The sequence below is a fragment of the Giraffa tippelskirchi genome, chromosome 2 (assembly GCF_054371585.1).
Source record: "Giraffa tippelskirchi isolate mGirTip1 chromosome 2, T2T-mGirTip1v1.2.pri, whole genome shotgun sequence".
NCBI classification, from domain to species: Eukaryota; Metazoa; Chordata; class Mammalia; order Artiodactyla; family Giraffidae; genus Giraffa; species Giraffa tippelskirchi.
In genome coordinates, this window is record NC_137276.1 from 178,394,261 (window position 1) to 178,418,205 (window position 23,945).

General features: G+C 34.5%; 1 protein-coding gene across 6 annotated transcripts in view; it reads right to left on the minus strand.

Annotated features, from left to right (window-relative positions):
* NECTIN3 (nectin cell adhesion molecule 3) overlaps nt 1–23,945 on the minus strand; it is a 146,008-nt gene that overhangs the window by 82,539 nt on the left and 39,524 nt on the right. For all 6 annotated transcript variants that reach the window (XM_081542747.1, XM_081542777.1, XM_081542786.1 and 3 more), the window contains 4 exons: nt 20,923–21,264; nt 10,337–10,633; nt 6,860–6,977; nt 2,938–3,089 (listed from right to left, as the gene is read on the minus strand). In XM_081542747.1, coding sequence (XP_081398873.1) covers nt 2,938–3,089; nt 6,860–6,977; nt 10,337–10,633; nt 20,923–21,264 — 909 coding nt within the window. The remainder of the gene's footprint in view (nt 1–2,937; nt 3,090–6,859; nt 6,978–10,336; nt 10,634–20,922; nt 21,265–23,945) is intronic.

The window sequence follows — 23,945 nt, forward strand, 5'->3', positions numbered from 1 at the left end:
ACTCAAAATGTTGTTTCCACTCTTATAAGACTTGGTAGAAGCTGATTTTAAAATGTGTAAAGTTTATCATCAGTGTTACATTAGGATTTTTGTCAAGAAAAATAAAATTACATAAATGTAGACTCTGAATTTTTTACACTTTCCTGATTGTTTTCTTCTTAAATGTATTCATGCATGCAACAAAAGTTTACTGAACACTTGTTATGTGTTAAATATTGCTGCAATTCGTGAGAATATAGTACTGATTAAAGTAGACAAAAATCTTGCTTTCAAGAACATATGTTCCAGTGGGGATAAAAACAAGCAAGCATATAAATAAAACCAAATATGTAATCTATCACATGGTAATATGTACCACAGAGAAAAAATAAGGCAGAGAGATGAAAGACAGACAGCAGTAAATGGGTGAGAAGAGAGGAGTTTCAATTTTAAATACAGTTGTGAAGGTGACATAAGAGCAAACACTTAAAGGAAGTGAGGGAAAGAGGTATGAAGATATCTGAAGAGTATTCTCAGCAGTGGAAATAGCAGAGGCAATGACTCTGAAATGTGCCTGTTGTGTGCAAAAACAGCAAATTGGCCGGTATGACTGAAGCCAAGCAAGCAAGGGCTATAATAAGAGGTGAGCTCAAAAAGATAATCTAGCACCAGAACATGTACAGAGCTCACAAATCACTGTAAACATCTGGTTTTCATTGTGGGCAAAATGGGAAGTCCATGGAAAGTTTGGAGTAGAGGACTGTCATGATCCAGCATGCCCTTTAAAAGGGTTAATCTGGCTTCTCAATTGATGACAGGCTGAAGAGTAGGAATATTAAATGACTGTTCTATAGAGAAGCAAGGGTTGCTGATGGTTTGTGCCAAAATACTGGCAAAGGAAGTAGAGAATTGGTAAGGTTTTGTATATAACATAATGAGAGAGTTCAGACCAATTTGTTGATGGATGGGGTGTGGTACGAGAAAAAAAATCAAAGTCAAGAATAAGTATCAAGGATTTCACACCCTGAGCAAACATACTGACAGAGATACCAATAACTAAAAGACAAACAGACTACTAGAGGAAGAGATTCCATGGCAAAAGGCATAAGAAAGATGAGGAACTCAGTTCTGAATGCATATTATACTTCTACATATAAGGAGTTGTGTGTGTGTGCTAAGTTGCTTCAGTCGTGTAAGACTCTGTGACCCTATGGACTATACCCTGCCAGGTTCCTCTGACCACGGGATTCTCCAGGCAAGAAACTGGAATGGGTTGCCATGTCCTCCTACAGGTGATCGTTGCAATCCAGTGATCGAACCCACATCTGTTACATCTCCTGCATTAGCAGACGGGTTCTTTACCTCTAGTGCCACCGTTGAAGCCCCCATAAGGGGTTAATGATCACTAATAGACAGAGGGACACACAAGTAACCAATACTGGGAAATGGATGCAGAATACCAATGATACAAATTTGGCAAATCATCAATTGATAAGACACTAAAATTGAGCCTTGATATTTAAATGATTACAAAATTAGAACCCATTGAGCCTAGGATTTGTAAGTAATATTCCATACCAAATTTTGTACAACAGAAATAATAAGTATGCAGTCCTTAGGTAACTACATTTTAAATATGGATTTCCTGTGGCTTCAAAGTTCTTTTCTTTTTTAATAAAAAACCTCTAAGGGAAGAAAAAGAGACTAATATACTATTAGATTTATATCAAAGCACTGCTACTTGCGGGAAAGACTAGCTAGAGATACACAAAACTCTAATCTGCTTGTGAAATACATGCAAGAAAAAAAATCTTGTGTCCCTACCATGTGCCAGGCACTAAGTGCTAAGAATACAATAATGAAGCAAATACAGATTGTTTAAATATGAGGACAGATAATAGGTAAATAAGTAAGTATACAACTACAAATTGTGATAAATACCATGCAAAATAATATGGGGAACTGTTCTTAGATTAAGAGATCACAGAGGACGAAGAATGTGATATTAATGTAAGCCTAAAATTTGTCTAAAATCACACAAAAGAATCTGAAAAAGAATATGTATATGTACATATATAAAACTGAATCACTTTACTGTACACCTGAAACATTGTAAATTAAGTATAGTTCAATTTTAAAAAATTTAGTTTTAGACTAAACAGAGATAAAACTCTTATTATCGATTATCAAATTACTATACAAACCTGTAATTCTCAAGGTTCTCTTCCTTTTTCCTTTCATTTTCCATTTGTTAGACATAAAGATTACTACATTCTTATAGTCAAGAAGGAGATGCTTAAAATATTTATATAATCTTTATAAATAAGCATTCCATCGATAATTTATTATTTATAGTCACACCCAGGAAAAATATATTTTTAGCTCCAACTATGTTTTGTAAAAACCCAAATTTGTATTCAAACTGATGAAAACATTCACAGTGAAACAAATGAAATGCATAAAATCTAAGTTCTTAGTGGCTTATGGACCAACCAGAAAAAACATCTTAAATTTTATTTAAATGGATAATAAATAAAATAAATAAAATAAATAATAAAATATGGATATTTATTAAAGACACTTGTTTGCAGAATAGCTGCCAAAAGCAAACAAAAAAATCCACTATTTATTTTTGGTATAAATACAAAAGAATCTAGAAAGGTACAGACTATATGTAATATTATAACTGAAAAATCAGCTATATGCATAGGTCTTAAAATGTATATGAACTACTGTGTAGACATTTTGATAATTTTTAAGTAATGGAATGCCACTTTATATATGAATTTCAGGTAGAGTTACATTATCACATCTCTTTTAGATTATTTGGAAAACCTCATACTGAGGAATATGTATCTTCACAAGTACAAATTACTGCCTCCATCACAGTGTTATTGTTATTACTGTTGTTATAGAAATAATCTACATAACTCATTTTGTGAGTAGATAGTAACTTACCTGAAATATAGATGACCTTTTGATCACTTCTTTGGCCAAGCGAATTGGTCACTTTACAGACATAAACACCAGAATAATTGAAAGTCAGTGGATGGACAAAATGAAGAGTATTGTCTGAAGCCAATAAACCATCAGGCCACTGTCCATCTAACCTAGATTTTAAAAAGCATGAAATTAAATACCTTCAGATTCTATTCATTGACAACTATTTAAGTAAGATATTACACTTTCCAGTTGTTAGAGAAAGAATCAGCATCCTTTAGGTAAAATTCCCTATGAAATAAAAGCATGTAAGTTGTGAATTTTCATTTTAGTAGAGATGAACCAACAGATAAAGAACACCCATTTAGAACACCTATTCTTTCAAAATATCATTTCATATAAGTGAAGCTAGGCTAACATATTAGAGGGAATAAGAGAGAAGGAGAGAAAAAAATTACTGATTTTTAAAGAATTATATTCAGAAAACTGGAAAATTAAAAGTATTTAAAAACATACCCATAGTCTTAAAAGAATTAAAATAATTCTCAGTGAATTATGAATCCATACATGATGTATCTATAATTTTCATAGTGAAAGTCATCACTTTAGCACATGATAATATTTTAGCACCTTCTGTAACATATTTAAAGAGTAACATTTAATATTGAGCAAATAAATTTATACTGTGCTCTACTCCAAAGATGGTTAACTTCTAAAGCATCAACAAGGGTCTTCTCACAAAATGATTTTATTCATAAAGTAGGCATCTGTGACAGTAAAAACCAAGGCACCCTTGCTATCAATAACAACTCTTTTAAAATGATTTTTATAATAATTAGGCTAAAAGATTCTATCTGGTGTACACATTACTCTAAAGCATAATAGGAATAAAATTTCACTGTAAGAACTCTAAAGCTATTCATTGCAATGGAACTAAATGTATACTGCTTTACACCATTTTTCCATGTTAGGGTATATCCCACGTGGAGTGAGGAGGAACCAATTAAGTCTTATTTTGTAAGTGTTTTTACAGCCCATAAATTATTTTTATTAAGATAAGAGGATAAAAAGTGAAGTAAACCCAGGTACTCAACTAGTACTATAGGTTGAGTTAAGCAGATTTTCAAAAAGTTCATTCACTCACTCAGTCATCCATTATTTAATTATTAAGAACTTAACCATTTACCATACTCTGCTCTGCCAGTGTTGCTAAAATGCATAAATAAGAAAGATTTGGTCCTTGTTTTCAGTGATCTAAGCACATAAGTAGACCAACTAATTACAAAGGGAGTAAGAACAAAGAACACTGAAAAGGTACAAAGAAACAACACTAGAGACAGGATTTTGTTCTGTGATCCAAACAACCAATAAAACCTTTTAGAGTTGCTATGACTTAATTTAGCATTGAAGGGTAAAGGTACTATTCTTAAATTATTTAAAAAACAAAAACTTCATATCTTCTTCTTAAGAGGACTTTGGAAAGAACACTTTTACAAACATCAGCTATGAAAAGGTGAACTTTTTTTCTAGAAGTAAAAGAATGAATATGAAATCTATGTATCTTACCAATTAGCTCTGTACTTTGGGCCCTAAATTCTAATCCCTTTAATTCTGAGAAATATAAAAATGGCTTATAATCCTTTAAAGGTGTTTATTCAAATAAGCTAGAAAAATATAAATACCATATTAAATTCACAACAAAGGACATGCTAAGCACCTTACAGGCTCTTGTACCTACACTACATGGTTTAGATTCATCAGCTTTACCCTCACAAAAACTCTATGGAGTACTATTATCAATAAGGAAACAAAGGATTAGAAAGGTTAAATGATTTATTCAAAAGACTGCTCCAAGTACAGACACTAGAATGAGAACTCAGAAGTGTATGACTTTCAGAAATACCCTATCACACATCTTAACCAATACCTAGTTTCCACTTTGAAGACCAATGCCTACTTTCCACTTTGAAGAAAACGTAAATGAAAGGCCTTCATTACTTTAAAACTTTATCTTTGCTTAAAGACAACAGGTTAACCAAATATATTCTTTCTCTGATCCCACAAAATACCACCTAAAACAGGAGCAAAGGAATGAAAAAACTATTAAAGACCAACAAGGAGAAAGAGAACAGGAGGCAGAATTCATCATATAAGATGTATCAACAAACTTTCGATACAGAAAACAGATAGGGAAAACAATATATGTGTTAGGTCAGTATTTCCCAGACAGAAGACAGACAAAAAAGACAGAAGTAATTCTGTCTCCAGGGGACATATCTTGAATGCCTTGAAACAGTTTTGGTGGTCATAGCTGAGAGTAGGGGAAGTGTGTGCTACTGGCTCTAGAGAAGTAAGGCCAGGGATGCCACTAAATAGTCCACAAGACTGCCTCCAATAACAAAGATTTATCGAGCCCAAAATGTCAGCAGTGCCAAGGCTGAAAAGCTCTGCTTTTGGCTGAAAGTCCTTGCAGAAAGCACACGAATAAGAAACCAGCCAATTTGGCCCACAGAAGCCAAAGATAGAGTCTAACCCACTGTACTGCAGAAGGCCAGTAAAGCAGAGGGCTAAAAACAGGGTATTAGCTGAAAGTTGAAAAAACAAAACAACAGACTCCTCTCAACTCTGCACAGATACCAGGTATTTATGCTTTAGGCAAAATAATGAAGGTTAATTCATGAAAAAAAGAACTCCACTCTTCAATAAGTGGTATCTAAAGCTTCTCCAGGGAAATAACCTCCTCTATAGTAGAATCTAACCAATAAGTACTCCCCACTATAGCGAGTGTCCACTCAGCATTTTAATGCATCACTGTGAAATGAATGGACAACTGAGAAAATCAAGAAGTATCTACAAAAGAAAAGACCAAACAACAACAAAAAAAGAACCTGGAGGAAAAAAGAAACAATATATAAGAAACAAAAAAACTCTGCCAAGGAAATAACTCTAGTATCCCAATTTAGAAACAAGAAGATACATCCATAAAAGATGAAAAGAATGCTATGAAAAAGAACAAAGAATAAGAAAACACTCTCAGAAACACTGAAAATATCTCAAAAGAAAATTTTCAATCAATGGTGGGAAAAAAAATCGAAGAAATCTTGGGAGAACAAAAACTATTTGAAAACTGAAAAAGAAAGAATGTTTAGTATACAATTAATAAGAATTCTAGTATGAGCAAACAGAAAAGAAAAAAAAAGTAGGGGAAATGACAAAAAAAATAAAGAAAAAACAAATAGAGAAAAGAAAAGAGAGAAGAATTCACAGGTAACAGATACAATTCTCTAGATTGAAAAGGTAGGGTTGGGGGGGTGGAAGTTGCAAATACTGAGAAATAAGAATGAAATCTCCGCAGAACAGTCTGAAATTCCACAAATAAAGAGAATTAAGGCTTGTCCGTAAACTACACAAGTAAAAAGAAGGAATTATTAACCTTAGGAAAAACAAACAGCTTTAAAAAATAAAAGAAAACAGAATTCTAGTATACTATTTAGTTCTCAGTAAATAATATTTATCTATTATAGGGAGGCAACGGTTACACAATTTTAAGGCTGCTTAATGTCACTGAGACTAGCTTAATTTCACTGGGATGACAAAGGGCAGGAATATGTATATGGGTATGTTTGTGAAGAGGTAGATATAAAAATAAATTTTCATTTTCAATAGACAATGTTAAAAATTAGTAGTTTAAGAATAAGTTTAAGACCTATGATAATAAATGCCAGGAGGAATTACTGAAGTTGCCAAGGTAGCCCCTGAGAAACAGAATTGAGGGGGCTGGAAGGTGGGGAGAGGTGCAACAGAACAACACGTAGAAACCCTTAATTTACAGCTATTACTGTCATCATATATAACACTGATAAAAAACAACTTCAAATATGCACTGAAGAACACTTTTGACTTTTAAATAATTCCTCTTTAGAACTATCAACATTATTACCTGCTCCACACAGATTTGAAGGGTGGTGGATTTGCATCAGCATTACATTTGAGATTAACACCTTTTCTTCCTACAAACCAGTTTCCATCATAGCCTGTTACTGAAACCTCAGGAGCATCTATAAAATAAACACATTATACAGCAGATTATCTTTTGTAAACAATAGATGCAATATACAATGATAAAGTATTAACAACTTTACAACTTTAGAAGCTGCGTACTTTCCTTCTCTCATACACATAAGAAATAAGGAATATAGTATTCAATCCCAAGTGGCTCAGTGGTAAAGAATCCACCTGTCAAGCAGGAGATGTGGGTTCAATCACTGGATCAGGAAGATACCCTGGGGAAGGAAAAGGCAACCCATTCCAGTATTTTCGCCTGGAAAACCTACTTCATGGACAGAGGAGCCCAGCAGGCTAGAGTCCATGGGGTTGCAAAGAGTCGGACACAACTCAGCAACTAAACAACAACAAACTCAATAAACTCTGGGTAACTAAAAGAATGAATAAATGAATGGACAATGAGTACCAAACACTAGACAACTATAAGCATGTACAATTATAGTTATTTTGGACACAATGTAAGAATACTCACAAACTTATAATCACCAAAAGCAAAATATGAGTCCTATTATGAAGTATGCAGAAGTATATGAACAAAGAAAATACAGTAATTTGATAATGAGACATGTCATTTAAGCACAAAGTCACTACATTAAACTGTCTTTAAAGAAATGCTTAGTGTGAAAGGAAATATGCCCTAAGAGATATCAAGTTAATTATAAAAAATTATAAAATATAATATTCATACATTTAATTAATATAATTGTTATATTATATTGCAATTAACATTATGTTAAAATTAATATTATATTAATATTAAAATAAATTATAATTAATATAACATCATACACTTAATTAATATCCATAGGGCGTGAGAGATGTGACAAACTTTCTAAGACTATAATTACAACTAAAGTAAATTTTCTGAGGCCTCAACTGTTCCAAAATATGAACTTTTATCCATTCAATGTATCCAAAGGTCTTTTAGCATATGTACTACATAATTAAACGAGTAATTATCCACATCTAACATCAATATAAATTTATACCTTCAAACTGCGAATTCCAATACTAATCATTCACTGAACCATCATTTGTTTAGCTCCTATTAAGTGACAGGCACTGTTTTAGATATTTAGTATAGATATTCTGTATTTATAATACTTATATTCTAATGGTAACAAGGAAGATAACATTTTAAAAATTTTAACAAAAATCCATTATGAGGGCTAGCTAACAAAGAAAAATATAGAATGATAAGAGAGAAGGTAAAGAAATGATACTTAAGTGTGGTGCAGAGACCATCCACCCTTCTGTGAGCTACACAAGTAAACTAGATAAACAGCAGGCCAGATGGGAAGTTAGAGAGAGAGAGACCAGGTCAGTCTTTTAATTTTAACTATGTAGGGAAGCCTGAAGTCAAGTAAGGTTTACAAAAACAAGTGGTAAAAAGTTAAACTTCTTCTACTAAGGTATAATTACCTTAATAATTTTAAAAGGCCTGCCTCATAAATACCAAGAATTAACATTTTTTTCTAACTTAAAATTGGTAATAATGTTGCTGAAAGAACAGTACAGACATCTGTGTGTTTATTTTCAACGGAGGATAAATTAAAGTATCCTCAAAGAATACCTCTAAATTTTGAGATATGAATTTTGCATATAAGATTTTCTGACAACAGCAAGAAAGAATAAGAATATTTTAGGTGCAGGCCAATTAAGTCTAAGCCGTAATTATGAAGTCTTACATCAGGAGAAATATTTTTATATTTTAAAATTGCATTTAAGTAAACAAAAAATAATAGTCTACATAATTGATGAAAATTTCAATCATTATTAGACACAGGGAAGAGAAAATACATATGAGAAAAATATTAATGAACTTACAATTGAATCTAAATTTTATAAAAAAGAAAAATTTAAAAGTATGTACAAGATAGAAAAATGAGGAGAAAAGAAGGTACAGCCAGCCATCTTTATGGGTTCAGCTTCTGTGGATTCAACCAACAGTGGATGAAAAATATTCAGGAAAAAAAAAATTCTAGAAAAGTTCAAAAATAAAAACTTGAATTTGCTGCAGATCAGCAATTATTTCCATAGTATTTACATTGAATTTAAAGCTATTTATATAACATTTACATTGTAGTATGTATTATAAGAAATCTACAGATGGTTTAAAGAACATAGGAGGATGTGTGTAGATTATATGCAAATATATGCCATTTTATATAAAGCATTGGAGCATGCCTAGATTTTGGCATAAGCAGGAGTCTTGTAACCAACCCTTCATGGATACTGACAGATTACAACGAGAAGGGACTACTACTAGGACTGTATTTGCACGCAAGAATACAATGGTAATAAAATCCACATAAGATAGCTTCTCAAGTTTAACTCTATAAATGTTGAAAAATATCCTTATAATTAGTTTTCAAAACAATCACAAAAAAGCGTAATGAATATGTGTAAATTAAAATTTCATGCATGTCATATCAAAAAAACAAAGCAACAAAAAACAGAACATCTCCTTCAAAAACCTATCTAGATTTATGATCTGTGCATGGATGGAAACGACACAAGAACCCAGAGATTTTTCATAATTTTATCTTTAACCTATTTAACTTTCATTATCTTTACTATAAGCTATCTGCATTTCTCTTGCTCAAATTTTAAAATGCTACACAAAGAATACATAAAAAGTGAGAAACTTTATAAAAAGGGGAAAGTATATACACATATATATCATATATACATATGATATCCACACACACACATATATATATATCCACACAAATACACACATAAGAGAGCGTCTCTTTTAAGAAAAAAGGCACAAGATGGGCCAGCTTTGAACTTTTATCTAAGATTACTATTATCCCAACGATCACTTTACTGTTTTACCTTTATGAGTATCTTAGAATGTCATCAACAAAATGTGACTACAAATAATATTGAAAGAACAAATTTTCCAGCTAATCAAAATGCATCTAGGAAATAAAAGATTGTTACTTAAAATATCATGGGTAGCATCCATAAAAATGAACAACAGCTAAATTAATTGGATTGGAGAAGCAGCTGCTTTTCTCCAAGTACTGAACATTCTGAGGTACAAATTTCCACAATTCACCTAAGTCTAGCTTATTTTTAAGGTCTAAAAAAGACAAGGCTAAATAATTTTAAGTTAGACAGCAACTTTAATCATCGTCTTTACAAACTGACAATAATGATCTGGTTAAATGAAATTTCCATGAAAATATATTTTTTTAATTAAGAAAAAATGTCAACAAGGAAAATCTACAACAATATATGAATACTACATATTCAAACTAAATACAATTTGATACAGAATTATGTTAGAGGAATAAAATTAAAATGCATAATGTTTAAAAAGCAAACATTATCATTTACTTACACTGTATATCTAATATGAAGGAATATCGGATGTCCTTTTCCAAGGCTGGATGTTTCACAACACAAGTAATTCTCCTTCCTTTGGCAAATCTGGTAGGAAAAAGCTTGTATTGGCTAACAATTGTTGCGGTTTCATTTGGAAAAGAAGTTGTAGTGGATTCCATTTCTCCAAGATCACCTTCCCAGTCAATATGTGCAACTGGTTTTCCAGTGGCTGCGATACAAATGGCTGCTACTGTTTCATTTCCTCCATCAATTAAAGAATCTGGCCCTTTTATCAGGCTCACAGTAGGTTCAACTGTTTAAATTTTAAAAAATTAGTTACATTTCAATTAAGAGCATATTTACTCCTTCCAAGCCACATCTAGCCACATTTCATAAACTTAGGGACAACTGAATGTAAAATACACACACACTAAATGCCAACACCAAATGGATTCTTAGAACAAGAGAAGACTGAGTCAGGCCGATCTAGAAGCAAGACTTTATATAACCATCACAAACATGGTTCTCCCTGCCCTGATAGAGATACACCTATTTTTACAGGGACAAATGCATTTCTTCCAAAGTTAAATATAAAAAAAATCTGCAAATTTGATTATAATTTCCATTAGGAGATTAGTGAAAGTGAAAGTGAAGTCACTCAGTCGTGTCCGACTCTTTGCGATCCCATGGACTGTAGCCCACCAGGCTTCTCTGACCATGGGATTTCAGGCAAGAATATTGGAGTGGGTTGCCATTTCCTTCTCCAGGAGATCTTCCCGACCCAGGGATTGAACCCGGGTCTCCTACTTAAAGGTACTATTATTCTGAAATGGAAAATAAAAAGCAGTTTTAATACATAATGCTTCAAGTTGTGGCAAAAATGTTTATAATTACAACTGCTAAAATATAGTGTCATTAGCAGTTATGCTTACTGAAATGTACATGCTACCTACCTTTATCTAAGAAAGATCCTCAGCAGGAGAAGTAACCTTAGTGCTAGACCCTTTTAATCTACCCTCCACATACATGCTAGCAATCTCTTCAGATTTTCCAGTAAATTTCATATGCTCCTTTCTGTATAATTCCTTAGTACTCACTTCATGTGTTCTTTGGCTCCAGCCTGTAGTTTACCGTGTCCATTAAGTTTTTAATCTAAAAGACTTTTTTCATTTTCAAAATTTTTAATTGGCTCATTTTTAAAATATATTTTTGTCTCAATTTTCTGTTCCTGAGATTTATTAATGAAGGATCATTTAGCCTTCAATCATTATTTTGCAATTCTTTGTTTTACTTTTAGATCATTTAGATTTGCATAAAATTGTATAAATTATTAGTTTTAACTACTGTATGGTTCATTTACTGTTGAATATTGGTGCTGTTTCCTCTTTGGAAAAAAACGATTTTGTAAGAAACATTTTCACTCATGTATCTTGGTATATTTGCAAAAAAAAGTTTCTCTAGTTTTTCTCTTGCTTCTATGTTTATTTCCAACTTTACCAAGTAAGACCAAAAAGCTTTCCTAAGTACCAATTTACTCTCAGTCTTAGCACTCTGATTGGTCCCAACATATCCACTACAGTTGATACTGTCAGACTTCTCAGTGTCTGACAATCTTTTAAGTTCAGTTCAGTTCAGTACAGTCGCTCAGTCGTGTCCGACTCTCTGCGACCCCATGAATTGCAGCTCGCCAGGCCTCCCTGTCCATCACCAACTCCCGGAGTCCACCAAAACCCATGTTCATCGAGTCGGTGATGCCATCCAACCATCTCATCCTCTGTCGTCCCCTTCTCCTCCCGCCCCCAATCCTACCCAGCATTAGGGTCTTTTCCAATGAGTCAACCCTTCGCATGAGGTGGCCAAAGTACTGGAGCTTCAGCTTCAACATCAGACCTTCCAATGAACACCCAGGATTGATCTCTCTTAGGATGGATTGATTGGATCTCCTTGCAGTCCAAGAAACTCTCAAGAGTCTTCTCCAACACCACAGTTCAAAAGCATCAATTCTGCGGTGCTCAGCTTTCTTCACCGTCCAACTCTCACATCCATACATGACCACTGGAAAAACCATAGTCTTGACTAGACGGACTTTTGCTGGCAAAGTAATGTCTCTGCTTTTAAACATGCTATCTAGGTTGGCCATAACCTTCCTTCCAAGTAGTAAGCGTCTTTTAATTTCATGGCTGCAGTCATCATCAGCAGTGATTCTGGAGCCCAAAAAAGTAAAGTCTGACACTGTTTCCACTGTTTCCCCATCTATTTCCCATGGAGTGATGGGACCAGATGCCATGATCTTAGTTTTCTGAACGTTGAGCTTTAAGCCAACTTTTTCACTCTCCTCCTTCACCTTCATCAAGAGGCTCTTTAGTTCTTCTTCACTTTCTGCCATAAGGGTGGTGTCATCCGCATATCTTTTAAGTATATAATGGCATATAATAGAGACCCTGTTTTTAATTTCTCAGATTATAAATGACATTAAAAATCTTGTCTTGTTCATGAGCCATCTGGGGTTTTTCTGAAAATACCTATTAAAGTCCATTTTTTTTTTTTCCTTACTGATTGGGGAAAAGTCCATTTCTGATTATATGTGCAATATCTTCTACCATTTAGGGCTTCTCTCTTTATAGTGTATTTTGATGAGCAGAAGTTTTTAATTCATATATATAAAATTCATCAGTTAACTGTTTTTTATATACAGGCACACCTCACTTCATTGTGCTTCACAGATACTGCATTATTCACAAATTGAAGGCTTCTGGTAACCCTGTATTGAGCAAATCTATTACCATCATTTTTCCAACAGCATTTGCTCACTTCCTATCTCTTTGTCACGTTTTGGTAATTCTCACAATATTTCAAGCTTTTTCATTATTATTATATTTGTTATGATGATCTGTAATCTCAGATGTTGCTACTGTAAAAAGATTAAAACTGGATGAAAACTCAGATGATGGTTAAGTATTTTTTAGCAATACAATGATTATATACATTGTTAAGACAATGCTATTGCACACTTAACAGACTACAGTGTAGTATAAACATAATCTTTATAACACTGTGAAACCAAAAAATTCATTTCATGTGACTGTTTTACTGTGATATTTACTTTATTGGTCTGGAACCGAACCCACGTTATCTCCGAGATATGCTTGTACTAAGAATTACCTCTGTACTTTGAGGACAAATTACTATGTGAGATAAATATATATATAAATATATATATATATACACACACATACATTATATATATACATATACATTATATATATATACATAATACCTAAACATTATACACAAATACATATATGGGCTTTGCTGGTGGCTCAGATGGTAAAGAATCTGCCTGTAGTGAAGACTTGGGTTCAGTCTCTGGATGGAGAGATTCCCTGGAGAAGGGAATTCTCCAGTATTCTTGCCTGGAGAACCCCATGGACAGAGGAGCCTGGCAGGCTATAGTCCATGGGGATGCAGAGATGGACACGACTGAGTTTCTTGTTCTCTGCAGAAATTTAATAGATGGACATCCCTTCAAATGGTAAGCACTGTTGTTTAATAGTCTATGTTAGATAATTCCAACATCTTACACAGGTCTATTTCTCTTCTTGTTTGCGCTGGCTACTTCTGGAGTCTTCTTTACTTGTATGCCTGGTCATTCAAGCAGATGATATGCTTGAATTTGAATAATTAAGGCAGAAATAATTTGAGGCTTAGAATACAGTACCTTTCTTCCAAAAAAGATCTTTCTTTTCTTCTGCTAAGCTAGCTTCTAGGAACACTATCCAGCCAAGGATCTCAATTTCAGATTATTCAAGTGATATAAACCAGGCCTCAAAGTCTGTAATAAGGCTGGTTTACTGCGGGTGAACTACTCTTCTGAAAATGTTAAGTCGCTGGGTACCAGGAGAATATAAGAAAAGTTACTGGACATCCCATCTTGAGCAGACTTACATTTAGATATTTGTCTCTCACATTTCTCAAGGCTCTCAAAATCTTAGCTGATCATCTTAGATATCTCTTCTGAATTACTGAATGTCCCCAAGGTTGAATACAGATTTCAGCTTTCAGAGCTAGGTTTATTTCTATGTTTCTACTTTTTCTTAGATTTTAGTGTATATTCCTTACTATGTTGTTATTTCTTTGAAGTTTTCAATGGTTTTTAATATTTCACCTGCCCATCCCCCAACCATGGCAGAGTCAGTGTGAATAACCTGTGCCATCAATAGAGGCTTTTATCTTTGAGGAAATTTAAAAATTATTTTAAAGTTAATTTTAAATTATATTATTTCTATTTCTTTTGAAGGGAATCAAACCCCTGGTTGTAGACTACACTGGCTTTCTAAAGTTACTTTTCTCATATTTACCAACCTTTTAGTTAACTTCACTGCACTTTTTCCCTAGAGGTTTTGCTGTTGCTCCCTCTTCTACCCAGTGCCCTCTATACTCTGATTTGGAGGAGTATGACGTTTTCCCAGCCCTGTATTAACACCAGGATTGTTAAGACCACTTCTTTCCGTTGGTTCTTTCCCCCACCTCCAAAGTGTCTTCCACATGTACACAGTAAATTCTAAACCAGACGTCAGAAGGCCCTTCTGTAGGTCTCTAAAGCACACACACTCTTTCTCTCGGATACTCCCTTCTTTCTACTTTCTGCTCCACAAATTCTAAACATCTATCCAAACCATCTCTTAAACTCAGTGAGACCAGCATTCTTTACTTGAAGCCCTTGTCACTGAGTTGCCACTGGAGACTGACTAAAGAGGAGGCTGCAGCAACTGTAGAACTCTTGCTTATCTTCCTTCTTTCATTCCAATCCCAAAGAAAGGCAATGCCAAAGAATGCTCAAACTACCGCACAATTGCACTCATCTCACATGCTAGCAAAGTAATGCTCAAAATTCTCCAAGCCAGGCTTCAGCAATACGTGAACCGTGAACTTCCAAATGTTCAAGCTGGTTTTAGAAAAGGCAGAGGAACTGGAGATCAAATTGCCAACATCCACTGGATCATCGAAAAAGCAGGAGAGTTCCAGAAAAACATCTATTTCTGCTTTATTGACTATGCCAAAGCCTTTGACTGTGTGGATCACAATAAACTGTGGAAAATTCTGAAAGAGATGGGAATACCAGACCATCTGACCTGTCCCTTGAGAAACCTGTATGCAGGTCAGGAAGCAACAGTTAGAACTGGACATGGAACAACAGACTGGTTCCAAATAGGAAAAGGAGTACGTCAAGGCTGTATATTGTCACCCTGCTTATTTAACTTATATGCAGAGTACATCATGAGAAATGCTGGGCTGGAAGAAACACAAGCTGGAATCAAGATTGCCGGGAGAAATATCAATAACCTCAGATATGCAGACGACACCACCCTTATGGCAGAAAGTGAAGAAGAACTAAAGAGCCTCTTGGTGAAAGTCAAAGAGGAGAGTGAAAAAGTTGGCTTAAAGCTCAACGTTCAGAAAACTAAGATCATGGCATCTGGTCCCATCACTTCATGGGAAGTAGATGGGGAAACAGTGGAAACAGTGTCAGACCTATTTTTTGGGGCTCCAGAATCACTGCTGATGGTGACTGCAGCCATGAAATTAAAAGACGCTTACTCCTTGGAAGGAAGGTTATGACCAACCTAGATAGCATATTTAAAGGCAGAGACATTACTTTGCCAACAAAGGTCCGTATAGTCAAGGCTATGGTTTTTCCAGTGGTCATGTGTGGATGTGAGAGTTGGACGGTGAATAAAGCTGAGCACCGCAGAATTGATGCTTTTCAACTGTGGTGTTGGAGAAGACTCTTCAGAGTCCCTTGGACTGCAAGGAGATCCAACCAGTCCATCCTAAAAGAGATCAGTCCTGGGTGTTCATTGGAAGGACTGACATTGAAGCTGAAGCTCCAATACTTTGGCCACCTCATGCGAAGAGTTGACTCATTGGAAAAGACCCTATTGCTGGGAAGGACTGGGGGCAGGAGGAGAAGGGGACGACAGAGGATGAGATGGTTGGATGGCATCACCGACTCGATGGACATGGGTTTGGGTAAACTCCGGGAGTTGGTGATGGACAGGGAGGCCTGGCGTGCTGCAATTCATGGGGTCGCAAAGAGTTGTACACGATTGAGCGACTGAACTGAACTGAACTGAATCCCATAATGCCTACTGCCCAATGACTAAAAACTAGTTGGTTAGTTTTCTTGTTAGAGAGAGAAAGGGTAAAAACCCAATCCCTGTTACTCCATCATGTCTGGCAGTAGAAGTCTTTTTTTTTTTTACAAAAGTAATATTACTAAAAATTGGAGAAAAACAAAGAAAAATATCCACAACTATAATATACTAATAATATAGTCATTATCATATACTTCCACTTCTTTCTCTTTATTTTTGTTTCCAGTGTTTATATAGATGTAATCATGCTGCTGCTGCTGCTGCTAAGTCGCTTCAGTCGTGTCCAACTCTGTGCGACTCCACAGACGGCACCCCACCAGGCTCCGCCATCCCTAGGATTCTCCAGGCAAGAATATTGGCATTCCTACAATTTTGTGGCTCATTTTATTTTCAAGCAGCAATACTTCACTTAACTATAATTTTAACAGCTATATAATATCTCATATATCAAGAAGAAGCAATCAATTATACAACTCTTCTGCTATGGGACATTTGTTGTTCAATTTTCCCAAAAGTATTTTGCTGTATTACATTCCCTTAATTCAGCTGTCTATAACTACCACTCCTTTGAAACCCTAATGTCGCTGTCTCTGCCTAATCTACACATTCAATGCTTTTCTTTGTCTATTTTCTTTGACTGACTTGGTAGAAATCTGATACTTAGTGCAGTTCTTCCCAATCATTTCCAAAAGAATTAAGTTCTAATGCCTTCACGTATCTGCTCTAAGTAATGAATTAACTTCTGGGATATGCATTTACAATGATAGTAGCTATGTGCCAACCATGCATTCTAGGTCACTTCAGTCGTGTCCGACTGTGACACTATGGACTGTAGCCCACTGGGTTCCTCTGTCCATGGGATTCTTCAGGCAAAGAATACTGGAGTGGGTTGCCAATGCCTCCTCCATGGGATCTTTCTAACCCAGGAATTGAACCTGCATCTCTCATGTCTGCTGTATTGGCAGGTGGGCTCTTTACCATTAGTGCCACCTGAGAAGTTGTATGTGCCAACCACAGAAGCACTGAAAAAAATGGGTCACTGAAATCATTTCTGTAGGGCTTGATTCTCACTGCGGGAAAAGTGTGCTAGAGCAATCTTAAAAACTTTATCTTCTCTTGATGTAAATAATATTACTCTAACAGTTTTTTGCAAAGCTATGTTTTTGAACTGTTCATCTCTATTTCTTTTAATCCCTGCCCTAATAAAATTTCAGTTACTTTCTGTATGTCTCTTAAAAACTTTTATCTAATAAACACTACTACCTGAATGATCCCTAATTTTATTCACTTTTGATACAAAGTTTGGTATCATTTGTCTATGTATCCTCCAACTCAGTAAGCCAAGGGTTGAATTCACCATCTCATCCTCCCAATCCCCAACATGGTTTTCATTCAGACATGTCAATTTAAATTAATGAAAACAAAATTTACTCAACCACTAAGGCTCAAAACCTGTTACTGTTCACACCTTCTTGGTTTCTTATATACAGTCAGTCACAAAGTTCTGTTAGGTTTTCCTTCATAATAGTGCCCTTCTTCACTTAAGTGGCATAAATTAGAAAATTAACTTCAAGCTTTCATGGCCTCCTATCTGAGGCATTATTTCAGGACTCTTCATTTTAACCCATCAAAAACATCTGACTGATCTTCCTAAATCACAACTTTCATCACATTACTTACAAATCAAGTCAATGAGTTAGACACCTCTCTAAGCAAGGTGAGATGGTCAAAGTAGTGTTTTTCAAACTTTACCTACTGTGCATAAAAATTACTTGGGGATTTTGCTATAATAGATTTCATTCAACAAGTCTGGGGAGGATCTGAATTCTGTATTTCTAACAATCTCCCAAGTGATACCACTGCTGCTGGTTCATTAACCACACTTTAAACAACAAGAATCTGGGACTTCCCTGGTGGTACAGTGGTTAGAGCTACGCACTTTTCACTAAAGGCATGGGTTCAATTCCTGGTCAAAGAACTAAGATCCCATGTGTCACGTGGTACAGTCAAAAATTATAAAAAATAAAATAAATAAACAGAAAGAACTTGAGAATAAGAGAAGTAAGAAATACAACATGCTCAGTTTGCATTTCACGTAATATAAGGCTCAAATTCTCAATCTTGATATTCGAGTTACTTTAAAGTGGTCCTACTCTACATTTCTAGCCTTTAATTCTTGACTTTATATAAATCCTTTGAACAATCAACAGATTATTCAGTGGTCCCTCAGAGGACACTTGGCAATGTTGGGAGACATTCTAACTTGTTGCAACTTCTAAGGAACTGCTACTAGTATCTAGTGGGTAGATGGCATGAATGCTGCTGAACGTCTATAATGGACAGGACAGTTTACCACAGCAAAAATTTCCAGCCCAAAACTTCAACAATGCCATGGTGAAGAAACTCTGCCATAATATATGTTGTTTTCTGCTTCCTTGCATTGGCTCACTTATTCCCCTCCGTATGTTTCTTTCCTTTTTGCCTACTAAAACCTATCCACCATTCAAGGACTGGCTCAACTATTTTTCAACAAAACATTTCTGAACTAGAGTTAACTTAGCTATTTCCATACCCTACCTAAATAACACTTAGTGTATTACTGCTACACACCAGAAACTCTTATAAGCTTTACGGATAGAAAGTCAAATTTTAACGTGCACAGTTGCAGTCCACCACAGGTTTATAGTGAAAAAGACATATAATAAGTGCTAAATTAACTGCTACAACAAAGATAAGCTCAAGATACAATGGCAAAAGAGCAAAATAAAATCCCCATCAAACAGCAGAGGGCTAGATATCTTTTAAATGGCTACCAAACGGATGTAGTTTGATGAGTAACAGTTAAATAGAAGAAATGTAGGAAGAGAGAGACAGGAGGGAAAAGGTGGCAATCTCTTGAGAAGAGAGGCATAACAAAAAATACATATAAAAACATAGGTGTTAACATACCACAAACAGTTCATAGTGATTATAAAATTTGGGTTGTTGGGAGAAGTAGAGCAAGGAATGGAATAGATGAAATCAGAGAAGTAGACACAAGTAAAATCATGACTGGTCTTATACTATAAATAATCCTGAGTTTTAAACCATTGAATGTTTATTAATTTAGGAAGGATTACTAAAATTTAAAGTAAAAAATCTTATTCTCATGAGTTCTCTCTTCCACATACAAACTATTTTTTTTTCCTTGACACTGATTTTTTTTTTTAATTTTTTACCCCAATGGCTTGCACTTGATTTTTTAGATATTAATACCTTGTCTTCCAATCAAAACAGTTCTCAAAAGTATCAATTTTGTAAACCTAAGTTATATTTTCCCCACAGCCCTTAGGACAGGGTCTTAGACACAATGTCTTCAAATATTTAATTTTATTTCTATTTTTAAATAGTTTTTCTCAACATGAAAAAATATATAACAAATTTGGACAAAATTTCTTTCCTGAACTTCAGAGATCCTGAAATCATACCATTAAATATTAGAAGCTGTGTAACTGCTTGGTTGAGCAGACAGTGAGATCAAGTGAGGAGTGCAAAAAGTTTATAAAGGAATAACATCTTGGAGAAAAAAGAGGATTGAGTAGGGAAAGCTATCAGCAGACCTGACAAAATCCCTGACAGGCAAACAGGTGGATTCAGAACAAAGACCACCCGTTAAAGGGGTTCCACTTTGGGTGGAAATGGCTAAGGTTGCTATTAGTCCTTGGTCCTTATACTAGTATCCTATGAATACTCACCAGCTATTCCAGATTGGTTTACCCTTCACTGCAGGTAGCTGTTTTAATGCTAATAAGCTCTTTCTAAAGTTCACCATAAACTTTAATAGTTATCAGATAGTAAAAGGCAGAAGATCCTTCAATGGAAGCAACAGCCCATGATTCAAATAGCTATGCAAATCCACAACAGCAGAAATAAAAATCTGATTTGAAAAACAAACATAAGACATCAATGGCTCTAAGACCACAGTCATTTAAAAAAATGGAAAAGCTTACGTAAATATGGTAATTAATTAAAGGTTGAAAGTTTGAGGGAAAATAAAATAAACATCAAAGAATATTAGCACTTAGTATTATAAATAAAAAACAATCTTTCATGAACAAAGTAAAATAGCTATGAACTACATAGCATTATACAGACAGGTAGATATGGACAAGATTTTGTTTAAACAGAGTCTAACCCACTCCAGTGTTCTTGCCTGGAGAATCCCAGGGACGGGGGAGCCTGGTGGGCTGCCGTCTATGGGGTCCCACAGAGTCGGACACGACTGAAGCGACTTAGCAGCAGCAACAGCAGAATCATAGAGTCTTATGACAGAAATTGAAAAATCATATTTGAATTCTTTCATTTTAAATCTACATTTATATGTAATTTTAATCATTTTAAGTTTTTGAAAATACTTTTACTGTAATCCTCACCACTACACCAAAATACACAATTCAAGTACACGTACCTAACACAGTTACAGTTGTAGAGGACTCAGCATTTCCAAGTGGGAATGTAACAGCTTTGCATATGTATTTTCCAGAATCAGAGAATCCTATGTTATGTAGAGTAATTGTTGCATCATTAATTGAATAGTTTTTAAACAAGACTCTTCCCTGATATTCTCCTTGAACAGAAAATCCATGTTGAGGATGATGAACTGCAACAGTCTGTGAACTTTTGCCATGTATCTTCTCCCATGAAATTTGTGTTATAGTTTCATTTACTTCAATTAAACACTTCAAGGAAACATTCTTTCCCCATACAGCTGTGACATGTGGCTCCACAATAATTGGTCCAGCTAAGGCACCTAAGGAAAAAAGAAAAGCATAGTTCTTAAAAATGAATCTAAGTTATGTTAACATATGATCAAATTCCCTCCCTTCCTGTTTCCTACATACACACACAGACACTAATGACTGAGTAAACAGGAAGAACTGAAAAGAGTTAGAGGTTTCCAGGGCTAGATTTAAGACCCAAAGAATGATTCTTAAATGAATCAAATAATCACCAATATGTGTTGCAGTGGATAAAGCACTACACTGGGCCAACAGTAAGCTTAAAAGCAGGTCCTTCCCCAGTCAAGCCACTAGGTAAGGTCCCAGCCCTAGCTGACATCCTGACTGTAGCCTAGTGAGACTGGAAACAAAGAACTCAGCTGAGTCACACCTGGGTTCCTGACCCAAAGAAACTGACATATAATAAAAGTATGCTGGTTTAAAACTACCAAACTTTAGGATATTTTGTTACTCAGTAACAGATAACCAAGTCCTAAAGTATCTTCCTTTGGAGGGTTTCTCTACCAAAAATCTGTATCAAACACATCATCAGTAAAGACAGATCAACTGCCAGAAAACATAAATCAAAAAAACACATATAAACGTGAAATCAAAATTTTCTATCTCACAGATGAAGAAAAAATACAAACAAAAGTTAAAATAAAATCATCAAACTTCACCCTGATGATACTGATTCCTTCCTAAAAGCAATGGGTCAAATATAAATCATTTTACAGAACACAGGACTAATATTCATTAATACTAAACTCAAGCAAGACACTCTTCACTAACAAGTATATTAGAACATATATAACAAATACATGGCGGGTATCATTTAAAAGATAATTAAGAAAAATGTTGTTTAAACATGTTCAAACAGCTCTAAACAATAAAAACTTAATATAATATTATTTCCATGAAACTTTTTTTGAAGGGGAAAAAAAAAAACCCATAAAAGAATACATTAAATAGATAAGAGAGTTAACTTTCCTATCTAAGAGATGACTGAGGATATTACAGAAAAGGACTGACAATTCACATTGATCATACTTAACAGCTATGGAAGAAAAAGCTGTCTTTTTTTTAACCACTCCACCAAAAAAAATCAAGTCCAAAAAATGTACTTTCAACCGTATGATAATTACAAAGCTTTTAAAATTTAATGTAATTAGTATAAAACATGAAAGTATTCAAATGTATTTTAGCAAGCTATCATAAGCCTAATACTAAACCTGAAGATAAACAAATGAAAAAGCAATTTCTAAATATTAAAAATTTCATGTAATATTATGAAATAACATATAGCTGTGTATTTAAAGAAAAAGACACAATGACTAAGTAGGATATTCAAAAATGTAAGGATTTGTTAGACTATTCATTACATTGAAAGGTCACATGGCTCTCTCATTAGATGCCAAGAGGATATTTAATAGAATTTAACATTCATTATCTGGATTTTTAAAAAGTAACAATTGAAAAAAGAATTCTTAATAATACATTCTTCTAAATCAATGGACATCACAATGCTAAAATTAAAGGGGGGGCATGTTATTAAGGAACGATGAAGACAAGATGGTACACTATCATCATCATTCAACTTAGAATGGAAATTCTCATGCAATGAGACAAGAAAAGGAAAAAGGGATGAATATAAAAAGAACACATAAAATTATTATCTTGAAAATCTATTACTAGAAAAAGCGAAGAAGGCCAAGGAAACCACTATTAGAACAAATAACGTGGCTGCTTGTAAAGAATGCAAACTGTATACAAAATATATATTCAACGTGTTATAATATATGATAATCTTTACAAATTTACTGTAAAAAAAGTGTTTGTAAAATATTAATATTTAAACTACTTAAATAATGTAAAGAACCTGCAGACCTGAGCAACTGACCTGCATAACTGGAAGACATGTCATATTCATGAGAAGGAAAATGTAATGTTACATAGATAGCAAATCTCCCCATATTAACACCCAAATTCAAAGCAACTGCAATGAAAACCATGACAAATACACACACAACTGCACAATAAGGAGGGAGTTGATACTAAAGTAAAAATAATAAAAAGCTTAGTATCTTAAAGCAACTTGAAGTATACAAACAGATCAACATATATAACGGCATATGGTATGTAATATGTTCTATGAGTGTAAATAATGAATTAGTGAAGACATGCTGAAAGGACAAGGGCTAAACATTTGGAAACAGAGATTCCTGCTTTACACTAAACACACACACACACACACACACACACACACACACACAAATCCAGATGGACTGAAGATCTAAATGCAAAAAATTAGTCACATGTGCCATATATACTGACAATATTTTTTAAAATATTCTGGAAGATAAACATTAGTTACTGTAAGGAGTGAAATTACTAAAGATTAAAGAAAGAACTTTTAGTTGTCCCTTTGTGTTCTTCTTTGATGTCAGAATCACTTACAATAAGTAATGTTCATAATAAAAGCAAATAAACAGACTCATCCTCCTCAGGTAGAGATAAAAAGGCATAGGATAAAAAAGTATTATGGACTGAATGTTTGTGTCCCTCCAAAATGTATATAGTGAATACTCTCTTCCTCTCTACTCTGACAAAGCAAGAAGGTGGCTGTCTACAAGTCAGGAAGGGGTCCTCAACAGGAACTGAATCTGCTTACACCTTGATCTTGGATTTATCAAACTTTAGAACTTTGAGACGG